This window comes from Ammospiza nelsoni, chromosome 4, assembly GCF_027579445.1.
Source record: "Ammospiza nelsoni isolate bAmmNel1 chromosome 4, bAmmNel1.pri, whole genome shotgun sequence".
NCBI lineage: Eukaryota > Metazoa > Chordata > Aves > Passeriformes > Passerellidae > Ammospiza > Ammospiza nelsoni.
In genome coordinates this window covers 26,251,163-26,269,370 of record NC_080636.1, presented here as the reverse complement: position 1 = coordinate 26,269,370, position 18,208 = coordinate 26,251,163, and the positions used below count along the sequence as shown (strand labels likewise).

The 18,208-nt window shown below is 37.0% G+C and overlaps 1 protein-coding gene across 2 annotated transcripts in view; it reads left to right on the top strand.

The window, feature by feature from the left end:
* The window catches only part of CORIN (corin, serine peptidase), a 118,355-nt gene that overhangs the window by 18,484 nt on the left and 81,663 nt on the right, over positions 1–18,208 (top strand). For both annotated transcript variants that reach the window (XM_059470028.1, XM_059470027.1), the window contains exon 3: positions 4,222–4,674. In XM_059470028.1, coding sequence (XP_059326011.1) covers positions 4,222–4,674 — 453 coding nt within the window. The remainder of the gene's footprint in view (positions 1–4,221; positions 4,675–18,208) is intronic.

Genomic DNA, 18,208 nt, shown 5'->3' with positions numbered 1-18,208 from the left:
ATAGTTGAGTGGCTAATAGAAATTATTTGATGGGAGGGAGGTTGGAGGGAAGTGAGAGGAAGGAAGAAGGAAAGAAAGAAAAGAAAGAAAGATAGATTACTGCCGCTTAACTGACATGCAATAGTTTGGTATACTATGGGACCTTCATAGTATCAGTAAGGTGCCCATTTCTCTAGAGTGCAGAGTCATGGGTACAGACCCTGCAGGAAAAATCTCAGTTCAGATGTGCTGGCCAGCTGTACTAGTGAACTAATGCTTTATTTCCTTTACAACTTCCTCATCAATTACCCATACTTTGTTAGACTGCTTTGCTCTATTTCATTAGCTTTTAAATAGACTTGGTCTCTTGGAGCTTTCCTGCTCTGAAGAGCTAGAAATCTTCCACAGTTTATGCTGCCAGGATCTCAATTTATGAGCTTGAACAGTGTGACCATTTCTTAAATCTCTTAACTGTCCATTTTTAAGTAAACTGTCAATTTTTTAAAGCCTGTCCATATTTATGCAAAATATTAGTCCCCCAAAGTGAACAGCAAATGGAAATGATCATTAAAACTACTGGAAAGTGTTGCTTTGAAATGAATGGGTCTGGTCCTAGTAGTTCTGTTTTGTACCAAGCACAATGAAAGCCAGCATACTTCATGTTTCTGTCATCTGGACATGCCCAGCTGTAGCTGGAGACACAAATTGAAAATGGTTACATCTATTTCTCAACTAATTAACTATCTGGCTTATGATTTACCATCTACAGCTCTGTATGAACCCAAGTCTGAAGAATAGTTCGGTGTAGTGTGCCTGTGTGTACATGAATAAAATGCATGCTCTGTATGTGCTGCATGTCTGTTAGCAAACATTGATAGAGAGTAATTAATTTCTCTTCACTGAAGAGATTAAGAAAGAACTAATTGTTTTAAAGCATCACTCTGTTTTCTTAGGTATCTTTAAATTTAAATACAGATGCTATAAAAACATATCCACTAAGCTTAATTTAGGATTTAAAATATACAATTGTGTTTTTAGGGGAAGGGTGGGGGGAAGGATGAAAATTAAAGTGAATGGGAGCCCAGTTCAGGGAGTGGATTCTGCAGCCTGGAATAAAGTCCCCAGAGTCTTTATGGTGCACTGGTAAAAGGACAGGACAGGAGGAAAATGTGGGAGAAGAAAGAGGTGACTGAGGAAGGTGACCTAAAACTTAGAAACTGAGTGGAAACAGAGTTGTCATCTGGAGCTAGCAAGTGGGGAATGCCAGGGACCTACACCTGCCTCCTCAAGGGCATACCTGAGCCAGGCTGATGTTATTTTGGAGGGAAAATTTGTTAAAAATAATTTTAATACTGCTCATTGTCAGTGGGGATGATACAATTAGGAAGTTCTTTTGTGTCGAAGAGCTTTGTTGTGTGGTCCCTTGTTAAGAGGAGTTGTTATCACTAGGAAACTAAAAATAGAACAAAAAAATGCAGTTGTTGGAATGATAGATGGAAAAAGCAAACAAGCATTTGGGGATCTCAGTGAAAGAAGTAAATGACCTCGTGGCATTGATAGATATAGTTATTATTTGTTGTTCCAGAAAAAGAATTAAATAAGTCTAAGTCTGAGAAGAGGATAGAATCTAGTGGGTAGCCTCAATATTTTGTTTCACAGTATTTATTTGACCATGGTATTAAATCAAAGGGGGTTTTCAAACAATTTTCAAGAGTTTACCTTGTAATGCATTGCTTCTACTTCTGCTGAGTGATATATAAATAGCTAATAATTTTAACTTTAATTTAAAATTTATTAATAACTCTTTGGGACCAGTGTTTTACAGCCTTTTTCTATTTTTATGCTGAGTGGAAGAGAAGAGACGAGTCTAGGGAGGAGGAGGAGAGAGAATGTGAAAAAATACCTTAAGCTATTCTTGAATTATGGAAAAATACTATGCACTTTCCCACAGGAGTTCAAAAAGCTTATTGTAACTTTTTGAAAGCTGCAAAAAAACCTGATAAATTTTGAAACTTGAAACAAAGTAGGCTTCTGAATTCTAGAGATTCAGTGCTTTGTTTGAACACAAATACCTGATAAAGCCACATTTTAGTGACCACAATTTCTGAGACTCACTCTTCCTTAGACTTTGGCAAATCATATTAATACTAGTCCCTATTTGTGAAAATGCACTTACTGTTTGATTTTACTAGAGGACTCAAACAAAAAAAAAGTGCTGCTTAAATCATTTGCTGGTGGGAGATTTTTAGTTGTTTCTGTAAAGTACACACAGTAAATTCCTCCAAACCCCAATGACATATGAACATCTGCTGGTGGAAAACCAGAAACCCTAACATTTATATATATATGTATGTATAAAGTTCCCCTGGGTTTGTCCAGTAGAAGTTAGATATAAAGATTTACTCACAGTTAGTGACACTGGAGCCAAAACAATCCAGCCTGGATAAATGATGATATGATAAATCTCAAGTGGTAACTATTTAATTGAAACTCACTATATTTCAGAAATTTCACCAGTTTTTCTTGCTGTTTGCATTTGCTATAGTTAAAAGTTGCTCAGTAAAAAAGAAAATGATGTTGCTCCTTCTCAGCTATTCCAGTTCTCTTTTTTCCCTTACCTATAAAGCTTTCCAAGCCAAAGGCACTTAAGTTGGATTCTTCTGGCATTTTCAGTTACTTGTAGCTGTGATTAATAAGCATTTCTGCCTGCCCAGTCCTTGAATTTCGGACCAGTGAACTAATTTATTCTAGCAGCAGAGTGCACAGAGAAGTGAGAAGAGGAATTCAATAATGGGAATGGGCTCAGGACACCCTGTTGGGCTCTGTGTGGTGCCTGGAGCTGGGTTTGTCTGGGTACAGAGCCTCGGGCAGTGGGGGGTGAACAAGGCCTAACTGGGAGGTGATGGTGCAATCTGCCATTTTGGTAAATGCAATAACCAAAATGAAAATTAAGTCTGGGAGAGATGGTGCTGAGTGTTCTGTGGACTTAGGAGTCATGGAACCATAGAAAGATCATCTAATTCCAACCCCCCTGCCATCACCCCTTGGTGCAGATGAACCCATTTGGGGTTCATCTGCACCAAGCAGCTAATGAAGAGTCAAATGAATATGAAGAAAAGTTACTAAAATTATCAATTGTTGACCAGGTACTTGGTACATTTGGAAGACTTTATGTTTTGATGATTCCTTTAAATTTTTTTATGATCAAGTCTAGGTGCACTGTGTCTATTATGATTGTTAAGCTGTTTTACCTGCCAGTGGCAAAAATTACTTTTACTATTTACCAAAAATTTCTTATATTGTAATACAGAGTGGTGCTTCTCTTCTAGCATTACATATGACCGTAACACATTTGGTTAAAGAATTTGAGATAATATCTGTTGCTTTTATTATAGATAAATAAGTTATGTGCTCTACACATGTTAAAGATGTCTTCTTTATTATTTGGATTACTAGGTTAAAGATCAGTTTTCTTACTATGTAGTTTAAATTCCCAGGGCTTGTGGGATAGATCTACTTACTGTTTGTGAATTATAATTACTTGCAACTATTCAACATATGCAACTAAGAAAAGTCTATTTTTGTCTATAATATAACAAATGATTGAAAAATAAAGCCAGCAAGTGACAGAATTTTAGACAATAACTGTATATTTAAAATCCAGTATCAGAGAGGAATGACAAATAACTCAGGGCCCCATATTTAGCAGTGGTGGTTGAAATACATAATCTTATACAGAGAAAACAGTATCTCTTCCCATTTTACAAATTACTGAATATGGAATATGTTGAAAATGTATTGATTCCCTTAAAGCTTCAGAATTGGATTTCTGAAGATGGTGGTACTATGAAAACAAGAGATGATGCAGTTTAAGAGGAGTAAAAAATAGCATTGTCCATCTTGTTAACATAATAATAGAATGAATGCATGTTGAAGCTTCTTGAAATTTCACTCCATAGTTTTAAACATGTAAGTATTTGGGTGACATACTATAAATACGATTAAAATAGTTTAAGCTCATGGAAGCATTTGTTTCTCTATTTATCCTACAGCAACCATGTTTTATGTGCTCCTGTCATTTTGTTGCCAAATAGAATTCTTAAATTTGTCTTTAATTTTAATTTTTATATTAAAATACTTTTAAAATCTGTATCAGTATTTAGTTAGTATTAACTTTCCAAAACAAATTGGTAACACTTTTCCAGGTGATGGTAATTTTGGTGGTTTTTTCCTTTATTTCAGGAGTGTTAGAAAAAACGTGCTTTTATTCAAATGGAAGTGAAGGCCTCACAGTTAATGGTGACTTTGAAATGTCTCCTGATCTTTTGCCAAATATGGTTGAAAATAGTTCCGAGACTGATCCCACAGTGGATCTCAGCACTCAGCCCTCTTCTTGGACCACCACGCCTTTATCCCACGTTGACCAAATGAACAAGAACTCAAATATATTTAGAGAGTCTTTCCAGGAAAATTCCTTTGATCCCCCAACTCAAGCCACAGTGCTCAGTCATCAACCTGCCTCTGAAGCTGCTTTGGCAGAGGGCTCTGAAGACAGCACCCAGCTCTTTGCCACTGCAGTGGAAATGACGTTATGGTCTACAGAGACTTCTTTTAACAGCACTGAGAGGATGACCACTCTGCCAATATTAAGTCCTACCCGTCCATCTGTGTCACAAAAAATGGATCAGAAAAAAAGTAAGTTTATATTTTATTTGGCTCTATGGTTCTGGCCAAAAAACTACAGAGTATACTATTGGCATGTTCCCCTATGTGTTTCTTTGAGGTCTAAGGAACGTGTGTCCCTTTCCATAATTAATTTTGTGTACATTTCATCTTGCAATCAACTGGTTTCTTATCAGAACATTTGTTCAACCTGTTAAGGAAGATGCTGTAAATTCTCTCAGTATGAAAACTTAAAATACATTCTTCAATTGGTGATAATCAGGCTTACCAAGCCTAGAAATGAGTTAGTGCACTTATTAAGTCTATAGATTGTATATTTTATTTCTTTAAAACTATGCATGTGGCAAGTACATTCTTGATCTTGGCATGTAATTGCAGTTACAATTTTTTGTGTCTTAATGGATAAATTCTCTAATTTGAAGCAGATTTTTTTGTGTAGCAATGAAGTTCCATTGGCATTTTTGGGAGAGAGTAACAACAATTAACTGGGATCAGTACTTTTTTTTTTTTTTACTATGAAGGTAGGTGCATTTTATTAATGTCATAGTAAATGTTATTGATTCATCATGTTCGTGGTAGTGAAGAATTCCCTGATACTGCTTTGCTAATTGCTGAAACAAAAGGGTACCATATTGAAGTGAATCCATTTCTCTGGAGCTGGTTGCCATTCCTTTTTTCTTAATCCCACCAGAGCACAGAGCAAAGCTTATTCATAAGGTCATAGAGAAAATGTAATGTAAATCAATGATTTATCAGTATTTTTTCTCTCCCCTAGACTATAGTGACTTCATAAGCCATCTGAATGGTGCAGGCTTTTTGCAGGTTCTATTTGCTAAGTGATTTTTCTTAGGTAGATTTTTCTCTTTTTCTCTCCCTGCGCCCCAAACTCAGAATAAATGTATATAAATGGACACTTGAATCCTATTAGTGGTTAATTTATTTCTTCTTTTGGCAACTCGGCAAATTATCACTGTGCCAAGGAACAGCAAGAAAGCATAATGTACTACACTACAAATATTTTCATAATCATGTTTGAAATATATCCAGGAAATATAGATGAAACAGTGTAAAGCTCTTTTGTCTTTTCTTACTATGTTGGAATAAACTCTTTTGAGATGCATATAACATGTATATGTAATATGCACATGTGTATGGCACATGATATTTTCCCCTACTACCGTGATAATGCAGGGACAGCACTACAGTGACTCAGGACAGCCTTAGGTTTGAATTTCTGATCTTTTTGGTATTATACAGAGAGGCACTTCTAGCACTTTCCAAGTATGTGTTCTATTCTGGTAAGTGCAGATCATTCCAACAGCAGTATGACTGCGTGTATATTCAGCAGGCGTGACTACTTGGAATTCTATTGTGGCGTAGTATTTTCTGCATAAAGAGAAAAGGACAGAAAGTTTTCAAAGTCAAATTTGATACACTACAGATTTCTTAAAAAAACCCCAACACAACAACAAAAAAATCCCATTCCAAACTGTGGTAACAAAAACCAAAACCCAGAGATAGTACATTACTAATCAATAACCTTGCACTCTTTGATTCCACTTTCAAGTGTTTTTCTTATCTATATTCATGGGGACATTGTCTTAATTCTGTGTGTAGATTAAAAAAAAAATAAATTAAATATTCAGAAGAATTTGATCTCATAATAACTGTGTGTTCCCATGGCTCTCCAAGGCATGGACAACTAGAAAGCAGGGGCTTTCTAGCACTGTCTTCTACTCACTTCCTTTCTTGTTTTTTTTTTCTTAATTTGCCTTTGCAAATAAACTCCGTATACTACATCTTTAGTCTCTTTGATCTTTTTTGTCAAATAAGCTTTCTTCATGGAGAGATCCCTAAGGTAACATAGGACATGGTCTGATGTTCACAGGAAGTTCTTTAGTATTCTGATGTGGAGGACAGTGAGATATAAATGAATTTTGGTGCAGTGAAACTGGAATATTCTGTTGGAGTAAAAGTTTTTTTTTTTGGGACAAGTAAAACTTAAAGACCACATCAGATTAGTGGTAGCAGATCAAATATTTCTCTTTCTTAGTGTCTGAATCCAGCTGTGAGCATTATCACATGCCTGAAGAAGAATAAGCTAGGGCTGGCCTGCTGAGACCCTTGAACGCTATGTGGTAGCAGATTCCAGTGATATGCAGTGAGTCCTGGTGAGCGCTCGTTTGTCCTCCCATGAATTGACGTAATCACTTTTGAACCCATGTGAAACGGACGTTTGAGTTTTTTAAGCGTATCTTGTAAGGAAATTAACCTCTAAATGTGTGTCAGACTGATGCTTCATCATCATCAGGGCACACCAGCAGATCATCTGTCTGTACAAGTTTCATCTGGTTCAAATGTGGAGAGGTGAATGCATTTCTGTTCATTTAGTAAGCATGTGTAACTTGGACTTTATGCTCGTTTTATTGCAGTACAATAAAAGATAAATGATATGTCATATGACATAGAGACTGCCAGTTCAATGCCAACCAGACAAAATTCTGTGAACACGTTTGGACTGGCATTCATATGTGGCTGTTAAGTTTTTGGTCGGTATTCCTAGTGCTGGATTTGCTTTACTGGTGGACCAGAGCTTCAGTAAAAGACATTAATAAGAGAAATTATAAATATTGTGACCATATGGTATTCAGTAAAGTCTTGAAACTAACATAAGTAAGACATTGCTGAGTTGCTAACTGGAGGGGAGTTAAATTTGGCACAAATGACATCAGTGATTTAAGAAGGCCTTTAAAGAAGAAGGAAGTACTTTGGCAGAAATTCTGGCAAAGAATGGATTAGTGGGTAAATAGGAATGAATGATACAATGCCTCACAAATTTATTAGAAAGTTCTTTGAAGGCAACAGTGAAAATGCTGGCTAATAAAACATACTTGGCTTTTCAAAATGCTGTTAACAAGAGTCTTCACCAAGAAATCTTACCTCTTGTCACAGACTATGCATTTGTTAGAAGACAGAAGGAGAACTAAGAATGAATGGCTAGGCTCCAGAGTGAAGAAGGTTGCTGGTGGAATCTTACAGACAGTGTTTTCTGATCAGGGAAAACAGAAAATAGTAAAGTTATAACATTTCTGATAATACAGATTGAGCTCCCTAAAATGAATAGCTGGGAATCACATAAAGGTTTCATAGTGGAAACAGTGGCTGATGAAATGTTTAAATGACTGTGCCAGTAGATACGAAAAAATGCTGGACGGTGGGAAACAATGCAAACTCTATCAAATACAATGCTGGACTTTAAGCTAGTGTTGCCACCAAAATGGGGACCTGATGGTTTGCTGCAGTCACCATTCTGTCTCCATGAGAATCCTCATCATGATGTCTACCAAGAACAAAAAAGAAATTCCTGCCACTCTGTGTAACTTAAGAAAGATAACAGTTGAATTGGAAAAGGCAAATAGCAGGCAATCAGACCAGTAGAGACATGGAAAGACTTAGTTGTGGGGAGGCACTAAATAGAAGGAAGACACTGTTTCCTTCTGGAAGACAGCTGGCTTGTTAGTTAAGTCATTGTGATGAATAGTCAGACCATTTTGAGTGTCTAGGTGAAATAGAACCGTTACTCAAGTGTTTTTCATTATATGAGGAGTTGCCTTTTTTTTTTTTTTTTTCTTTTTTTTTCCTATCAGGCAGTAAGCTAAAAAAAGAGACCTCATGGACTTACTGCCACGGGATGATGGGAAAACCAGAAAGTATGGAAATGCTTGGAGAAACTTTGTGAGGGGTTGGTCTGTTGGGGCTCGTAGAAACAATAGTCCATTGGAAACTTCTGACTTCTGAAGGTTCAAGATTTTTTGTTGCCAGAAGTTGTTGTTATAGTCCTAGGTGGTTGTTCCTTATATTTGCCCAATATTACTATAATTTTTCTTGAATACATAATAGTGACCCTTACCAAAGGTCAGCTTCTGAGTTAAATGTATCCTGTGTTACCTCTCTGTTGGGAAGCAAGTGAAGAAATATGTTTTTCCTATTGAGGTATTTGAGTTTGTGTGACTTTGTACCTAAATGTTTTCTGGAGGCATGGACCATGGTCCCAAGTCATGAGGACGGCTCACTGGAGAGTTTTCTGATAGCAAAACCATCAGGATGGGAGTCAGGTGAATCAATAGGTTCTGTAGTGTTTATTCATAGAGTTTAGAAGTATATGTAGTAATATTCTACTCATCTGTCAATCAATGCTTAAAAGAAAAAAGACCACATTTTAAATAGTAACTATTAAAAAGAATAAAACAAGGTTTCCCAAGGAAATATTAATACAATATATTGCTACTTTTTCTCTTTGAAATAAAAGCAGACTGCACTGAGGCAGTAAAGCGGGAGACTCGATTCAGATGAAGCATGACTCCCTGTTTTGTAACACTGATGACTGGGGAGATAGAAGTAGAGAGAGCGAGGGCCGACCTTCTTCGTAGAAAAACATCCTGTAGATGAATGGAATATACACTGGGACAGGAGGTATTAGTGTCTGATTTTTTTTGTTCCATTCACTGGTGTATTTGCATATGTATATTCAATACTGCTTTTTCTTTGTGCCAAGTCTCCCGTAGATCTCCCCTAGCAGACAGTCTCGTAGCACCTCTGGCATTTCACAGAAGCAATTTCAGTGGAGAGCTATACCGGTGGCCAGATCCTAACGTGAAAAGTAACAGGGCCAAGTTTGATCCTCAGCCATGCCCATCCATGGGGGCATCCCCGCGGCCCGGCCGTCGGTGAGCGGCGCTGAGGGCCGGACGCGCCCCTCAGCACGGCCCGGCCGCCGCTTGGGGCCCGGCCGCGCTCCTGCCCCGCGCCGCCGCCGCCAGAGGGCGCCGCGAACGCGAGTCCCTCGCGGCCGGAGCCGGGCAGGAGCGGGGCAGGAGCGGGCCTGGAACGGGACAGGAGTGGGAGAGGAGCGGGGCAGGAACGGAGCTGGAGAAGGGCCTGGAACGGGGCAGGAGTGCGACTGGAGCGGGGCTGGAGAGGGGCAGGATCGGGGCAGCGGGCGCTCCCGGCGAGCGAAACACGGTCACTTGCCCTAGTGCGGAGGAGGGTGAACGCCCTCCGAGCCCTAAACGATTGCTTTAAGGAATAAAGTGGAAAAGTGTTCTCGTAAAAGCGAGTCCCTGTCTCAAAAGTTTCAGAAAGCGCAGGAGTTTCAAAAAGCACAGGATTTATGTTTGCTTGCTTGCATCCAAGGAATCTTGGGTCTTTTCACCTTTCTAATGCATCTTTCTTTGCAGTCCTCCACTCAGCCTTGATGTTACCCTAATTCTTTTATCACTCAACTATGTTCAATTTATAAATTAAATAAATCTCTTTGTCACTACACAGCGTTTCTTATTATGTATTTGGGTTTCTGCCACTATTAGAATTCTACTACAAAGAATTTTGTGTTCTCCCAGAGCTGCTACAGAGGGTCTAGCTCACCTTTCTGTTTGGTAGGAAGAAGCAATATGAAAACCAGAATGGGGATAGCTGGACATAATTTGTCATGAGTAGGGCAGAAACAAGAAATTCCATGTCTCTGTATCTCAACCTTATGCTGCTCATACTAAAGACATTTTTCCTGCTGAAGCTAAGGTATTCAGTAACTGCATCCCAAGTCAGTCCAAAAGTTTGAGTCTCCCTAATCCCCAATATTTCCAGCAGTGATCTAATAAACCATTTTGTCTTTTAGCTCAATTTTTGTTTAATTACTCATACAAGTTGGAGTAGACTCAGTTGTGTAAGGAGTAACAGCAGCACTGGGCCCATGGTAGATTTTTAGGGTATTCTTGTCCTCAAAAATAAAAAAGAATTCAAGATGTTGTTAAAACATTATTTTCTCTTGAATGGGAAATGGTTTTGGCTTTTCAGATTGGCACAGAATAACATAAGCAGTGTACTAATTATAAGGGCAGGAATTTAGCCACTCAGATGTATCTTTGCCATGCAAATGCAAGCATAATTAGACTAATACGGTAACCATTAATTTTGTTGATGCTTGAGTCCATGCTTGAGAGTGTTTTCTCTTCCAGCAGTACAGTCTGTTTCATTACCTCACTTATACCAAAATTTTCCCTCAAAATTAAAGACAGTGAAAAAAGCTGCCTTAACATTTGGCAATACAATTCTCATTTAAAATTTTTTTTCACTAGTCAAAAGAATCAAAATTCTGATTTTCTTCCCTTGAAGAAATTTGAAATTGTATTTGCATTTCACAGGGCAAAATTAGTAAGCTGAGAGAAACGTGGATTTTCACAAAATTCATTATCGAGAACCTGGTTTTCATCAGTTTTACCATTGTTGTTTTTTATGAGTACATGAGCATAGCTTGAAAAGGAAACTGAAGTTTCTTACGTGTGAAATATATTAGCTGAAATCCAAAGGATTCTTAAAAGCCATTATTTAATATATGGAACAATTTTTCATTATCATTTATACTTATAAGGGAAAAAAGGCTTGCTAGCTTTTATTACCTGGTGTGTTACTGTTGTCAGGTAACTGCAAGTTTGCCAAAAACTTCAGATGCTTGTATGAAAATTGTAATGATATTGTTAACATTGTCATACATTACCTCTAGCTAAGCTTGTGATTTCAATTCTCTTTAATAAATTTGTGGCTCATTAATGCAGTTCTTCTGTTTGTAGTTCATCTCTTGAAATTCAGTCTGATGAAGCAATGTTCCATGTAAGATATCTAATAGACTTCAAATATTTGTTAGGATTAATATTGCAGTTAGTTCTGTGAATAACTAACACACCCTCCTTGAAGTTCCATGTATCTTTACTCTTTGGTCTTTCAGTGGTTTCATTTAGAGTGAGAGATTCCCACTTCTGCTCAGCTTTGGAAATAAAATCAGCTTTGTTTGAGTTTAAATGACATGCTTCTGGCGTTCTGGATGTGTGTTCCTTTAAAACTTGAAAGAATGGAAGACTTTCAGCTTTATGCCTGTTTTGCATTCATCATGGCTTTTTATACTTTGTTGTTTGCATGTCAAACAGATGTTTGTTGTCAGACTGAATCATGAATTGACCAAGAGGCTAAGCAAAACTTCACATGCTTAGTGAAACTTTCAAGGATGGTAACAATGAAGCAAGGCATATCTGAAGATGATTGTTTGAGAGTTGCAGGCACTGGCTTTTGTTTCAGACCCATCAGGTTATATGAAACCATTTAAAAGGTATTTGTGTGGCTATTTCAACAAAAAGATGATGTTAATATATTTTTTCTGTTCTACATTGTGATTGATGACTTTGTTTCCAAAGGTACACCTTACATCTGGTAGCAGTATGTGATTTTATGATTGATTGAATCCTTTTCCTTGGGTGTTTCCGAGACTCAAAGTCAGGGATGACAGTGTGCTGGCAGCAACCTCACTTGGAGCAGAAAGTTAGGTGGATACTTCCAAAGGACTCTTTCTACCAATAGTTCTGTGATTCTAGGGTATAAAAAAATTGGGAGTAGAACATGAACATTTTGATATTTAAGATAATCCTAATTTTCATGGGGAAATTTGTCGTTTCTCTCCAGCTGAAACAGGCAATTAAACAATGAGCTATAAGAGAGAGCATTGAGGGAAGCTATTGATATTTATTAGTGGATTTATTTGAAAGAACAAAATAGACTTTCCATTCTGCAAAAAGCAGTTGAAGTACAAGGATTTAAAAATCTCAGTTTGCACAAGCAACTTGCAGGCATCCTGTTCCAAAGATTTAAATACAACCTGAACTGACATAAAGCTGGAAGAAACTTAATCATGTTAAGCTCTTAAACATTTTCCTTTTGCACACTAAAAAAAAGGGTTGTTTTTGACCTCTAATTGTTCAGGCTGAGAAAGTTTTTTAGAATTCTTCTTTGTTCACACAGCAAAAACTGGAACATTAAAGAATAACTGCATTAATGTAGCCAGGTAGGGTTATCTGCAAACAGAAGCATTATGACTGTAGTGGTAGAAAAGGAATTAGACCTTCACTGAATATTTTAAAAATGCAATGCTTAAAAGAAACTTCCAGTGTTATAAACAGGAGAGTCAGTAGCAGTTGTTTAAAGAAATGGCCAGGAAACTTGTATCTCATGTCCTGCAACACATATTTTGCAAAATGGGCTATCAGATTGAGAAGATCTAGACTGCAGTATTTCTGGCTAACACAATCAATCTTAGAGACAATGACAATGCTATAACAAAACAAACACATACTTTCCTCTGAAAAATATAGTTGTGGGAATTTCCCATAGGGAAAACAATTAATTTATTAGACTGACCAGTCTTAGTTTTCCAGGGCTTTGAAGATCAGCACCCAGATCTAAATCCTCCCCAGTGAATTTCCACATGGGAAGCTGCAGGTTGCAAAGCATATTTTGTGTGTACTTGCAGTGTCTTTCTTTTCAAGTGTGAGGTGCTGTATTGTGCTCTTAGGTTCTAGACAGATTTTGCAGGGAGGGGTTTGCTGTGTTAGTTTTATCTGAAACTGAGGTTGGTGTAATTATCACTGTGAGATGTACTGGAAAAAAGGCACCTAATTTCTTATTAAATAGATCTGAAGAGTGGCCATCCTAGAAAGGTAATTAACCAGAAAGAGCTGGACAGCTCAGACACAGCTTATTTTTGTGCTGACTATTCATAACCTAAACTATTTTAAGTCTTTTAGAAAAGCACTGTGGGCTTTTTTGTTTTGAACATAACAGTATTGGTACATAATTAAAAGTTGTCAATCAAACTAGCATTCATTTTCACTTATTGAAAACATGTTAGAAAAACCCACAAAAAAACCCAACCAAAACCATCTGGATGCCTGCCTGGTTCCAATGGAGGCTACAATTTTTTATCCCCCTTTTTTTAAAAAAGCCCTATCAAGAGGGGTAAAGTCATGCACATATTTCAGAAGAATAGCAAAATCCTGTCCAACTTAATGTACCATGGAAAGTAGCCTGTAATGATAAATCTAAGAGTAAAATTAATTTCAATATGTGCCTTTTGTTTAATGGCAGGCTCTTAGAAATATGTCTCAAATTTCACTAAAGAATTCTGTAATTAGGAGATGACTAATCAAAATACCAGATCTGGAACACAGGCTTGCAGGGGGGTAAATATTCAGCCTCAGCCTTGGGTTTTGAGTTTACCTGTTCTCAGCTGTGCCTGCCCAAGGGATTAAAAAGTATGTGCTTCAGCCTAGAAGAGCAGCATCTGGAAGTAACTTGCTGACAGAAGTGGGGCTCCAAAAAATGAAGTGACTTGATGAAGTGTCCAGCCTTTTGCAATATTCTTTGGTCAAGAGAATAACTGAGTTAGAATTTAAGACTTGCTCTGAGCAAGAAGTGTCTGAGGCAGACTGGGTGTGGTGTTCCACTCTAAAGCAGCTGGTACAGATTGCTTTAAAAGAATAATTATGACAACACTTCACCTCTGATCTAAAATAAGAGTTGTATTTCCCTCATGGGTAATCCACTCCCTACCTGGGAGATAATGAATTGTTTTCTCTCCACTGCAGGTGGTCAGTAGCCTTACCACCTCTCCCTTTGCTACCTTGTGGAGCACAAGGGGGAGTTGACGATCTCTAATTCCTTTCAAATTGTATAATTCATTAGCTGAATGAAATTAAATGCAGACCAGTTCTCAGCTACTCCTGGTGCCTGACTTGTGTTTCAGATCCATGACTGGGATTTGCTATTCTGTGGTTTGTTTTCCTTTTCCCCACATAAACTATTATGAGTCAGACGGGCTTCGTTTAAAAGTTGGTGATACTGACAAAGTGTCCCCATTCCCTTTGCTCTGAACCATACAGTGCTGCATGCTTTTATGGCATTTGTTTGCTCAGTGAGCTGACTCAGCCCTAACCCTGGCTAAGTTAGCTCTTGGGTGGTTTGGCACAGAAATTGTTTCAAAGGAAATGGCAAGCACACATGGTTGAAAGGAAGCAGTATGGTACCATTGCATCAGTTCAGTTGTCTTGTGAAATGGTTTTCTGGTTGTGTCAGTTGACTTTAGAAAAGTCATGGCCTTCTGTTGGAGACTTACTCGAGAAGTACCTCGCTTCTCTCTTTAGGCTACCATCACTGTTATTGAGCCATCAGGAGAAAGGAGTTTGTCAAATATCTACGCACATGTAAATGTAAGCAACTTACTACTGCTTATATTCAGATTATGTCTTTGTGCTATAATAAGGCTGTATAAATGCACTCCTCTTAAGCCTTTCTTTAGGGACTAAGACATTACACATTTCATGTGTAAATTGCTTCTGATAATTTCCCAAAGAATCATTTATGCCTAATATCATTTATTATCACTTAAAATAAAAGCTATTAGTGCTTTTATGTAAGTGCTTCTTAATAATCCATGTTTCCATTTTGCAGTATACTGTAGAGGATCTCTGTTCCAGTAAATGAGAAATGTTTTTTTTTTTACAGCTAGAATAGGGGCTTCTTTTACATTGTTTTCCATCCCTTCAGCATTTTTACATTTTGGTAATGGTGATATTGCTGTTTGCACACACTTCTGCTTTTGTATTATCTACAGACACAGTATTTACCAAAGGTTAATTGGCTGTGGTTAGCCCTCTTGAATGAGAAATACTGGTCAACCCCACAATTTTGTTCTTGTCAAGAGAGGCTATTAGAAATGGGGACCTTGCTGTTGGCAGTTGTTTATAATATTGTGCTTTTACACCAGAGTATGGAGTTAATTTGTCTTTTCCTTCACTTTGTCAATGCTTAATGGATGCTTTTAGGTATTTCCACGGTACAACTAAATAGTTTGTCAGTTGCAAAGGAAACAAGAAGTATCATGGAATGGTGATTCTGTCACCAGTGGGTTTGTTGTTCTGTGTGGATGTTACAAATTTAGGTAGTGATAAAGCATCCCCTTACTGTTTTAGTGGATTTTTTAAACAGAGAGCAGGTATAAATGGGAAACAGCAACAAAGAAAACACTGGTCTCTTGATTTCTTTTGGCAAATAACTGTGTGGTAGTGGTTGGCATCAGTTTAGAGAAAGATAGCTGTTGAATAATTTACTTTTCACTGAGTCACCATCTTTAAAAATTAGAGATTAATTTTAATCTTGAAACTACAGCTTTTTATGCTATTTTTAGAAGGTGAATATATAATAAGGAATGATTTAGTTCTCTCAGAGGACCTGTGCTTTAGTTGTAAGATAATGAAACATGTTGCCTGATATACATCAGTAAGGAAACCTTAAGGAATAAATGCTTTTGAACAATGTGATTTGTATTTTATAAGCTTCTTACTGACTAGAACTTCATTATTGAAATTACTCCTATGAAATTATCATTCAATAGTTATTTAATATAATTGCAGAAATGCATCGTGTCTATTATTCTAGAAGAAGTTTTGAACTAATCAGAGCAGTTGGCATGTATTTTGTACATGATGTTTCTTTTTAAGCCTCAGTATGAGTGGAATTTTAAAATACTGTTTTGATTTTGTGCAAATGTACCTGAATAAATACAGAAGGACTATGTGCAATTGAAGAGAATCCTAGCAGGAGCCACAGATCAGGGGTTCAGCTCTTCTTCATTCATTGTGTTTACTTCAATTTCTTTCACTCCACTTTCCTTGTCATGAAGAATTTGGAACCTTCTTCATTTACAGATGTCTCTTTAGCAAATTTTTATTTTTCTAGTGTTATGGCGACAGTGTGTCTTGGTTCACATTAAATCTCAAGGAGCTACAGATGTCAAGAGAGTGACATCTTTAAAAAGGGAAGGCAACTATTTAGAACAACACTTGAGCATATGCTAACTTCATTCCTATTCAGACAGCACTTCAGCACATGCTTAAAAGATGCTCTAAGTAGAGAAGCTGTCTAGCCTCAAGATTAAAATTCAAAATAAGCTGAAGTATAGCTTTTAAAAAGTAATTTGGCATGTACCTTCCCTGTTGATTTGAATAGGGTCTGCTGGTGCTCTGAAATTATGAAAAAAATTGTCCATATAGTCTATGGCTAACTTTTATCCCTAGATGTGAGGATCTAAAGAGTTTTAAGCAGTTTATTCCATCACAATCTTGAGAACAGTGCTAAACTTAAGAATTCCTTTAATGACCCATGGTCTGACAGAGAGGTTCTGCAATTTTTCACAAATGTCTCCCTTCTGATTCGAGGCATCCAAGTAATGCTTACTAAAATAGTGCACTTCTAATGAGATAGATGCCTTCAGAGCTACATGTCTCATTTTGGATATACAATGAAAGATGTTAGATCTTGGTATGGCAGTCTCAAATATTCAGTTAGTGATACAAAATGTATAGGAAAATAAAGTTAGGAACAGTCTTTGTAATGCTTTCGTTAGTATCTGCAATTTTAACTGCATGTAAAACACGTGTGATTCATTTAGATAGACTGAATTTTGGTAGGATGACAAGGCAGTCTGATGAAAACAAGTGTTTAATTTTTTATTTAGATAAAGGTACATTTGCAGTATTTGTGTTCTAAGTGTTTCCGCATTCCATGAGGGAAAAAAAAAAGAAACAGAGGCTCAAGGGACATAAAAGTGTATTGGTTCTTTGGAATGAAGACATTGGTCCAAAAAATGCACCCCAGTCACTATAGATTGAAATAGGCTGAAATTATATGTATCTAAATAGCTTACACCCTTGTAAGTGTTTTTAAAATTCTTGTGTAAATAATTTTCAAAAATCTTACCTAGACCATAAACCATCAAGTGCAGAAAAGTTGGATGAAATCCAAGTAGCAGAAAATAACAAAGCATCACAAGCAAGGTGGGATGTGTTGAAGAGTAAATTGCAGTCATGATTGAAAAGGTAATATGCACTTGTTATATGTCATAATTGTTAGATCATTTCTGAGATCTTGGGTGGAGGAGAAAGTATACAAATAGGGATATAAAAGGTCTATCTGAAAATAAGAGCTGCATTAACAATACAAGGTTGTAGAAATTATAGGATGAAGCTGATATTGCAATACAGAAAGTGAAGAGAAGGTAAAGATAAAATACAAAAGGAAATATAATCACACAGGAGGTTATGTTCTATAAACAGTAATTTCCACTGTGTCCAGAATAAGAGAGACTCGGGATGGGGGAGACTGCAGGGGTCTCCAATAGATGGGAAGAATCATTCAGGCACTGAAGAGCTGAAATTGTCAAAGAAATGAAATGCTTTCATTATCTCACTATTTATGATGGCAAATTCAGGACAGATGGCTAAAGGATAAGCATTTTTAGGAGTCTTGAAGGGGAAATACTAAAGGAAAGCAGAAAAAAAAATTAAAAAAAAACAAAAGAAGGATCTTTAACTATCTGATTTAAAAACAAAGCCAAGTGAACTGGATCCAAACTGAAAGTATAAAGAAAATTGTGACTGACTTACATTGACTGGTATATTTTGAGTAGGATGGCAAAACTCTCTGTGATGTTTCCTTATTGACTTTTAACCATGACTCAAACCATGTCCTGACACCAACAGCTGCAGATTAACCAACAGAGTGCTTGTTAGAGGGATTGAGAGTTTTAGACTGGAGGAAATAGTAAAAATTATACAGAGATGTTGATCAGGCTTGAAAAAAATTGAAATCTAGATTTTTTAAGCTATTT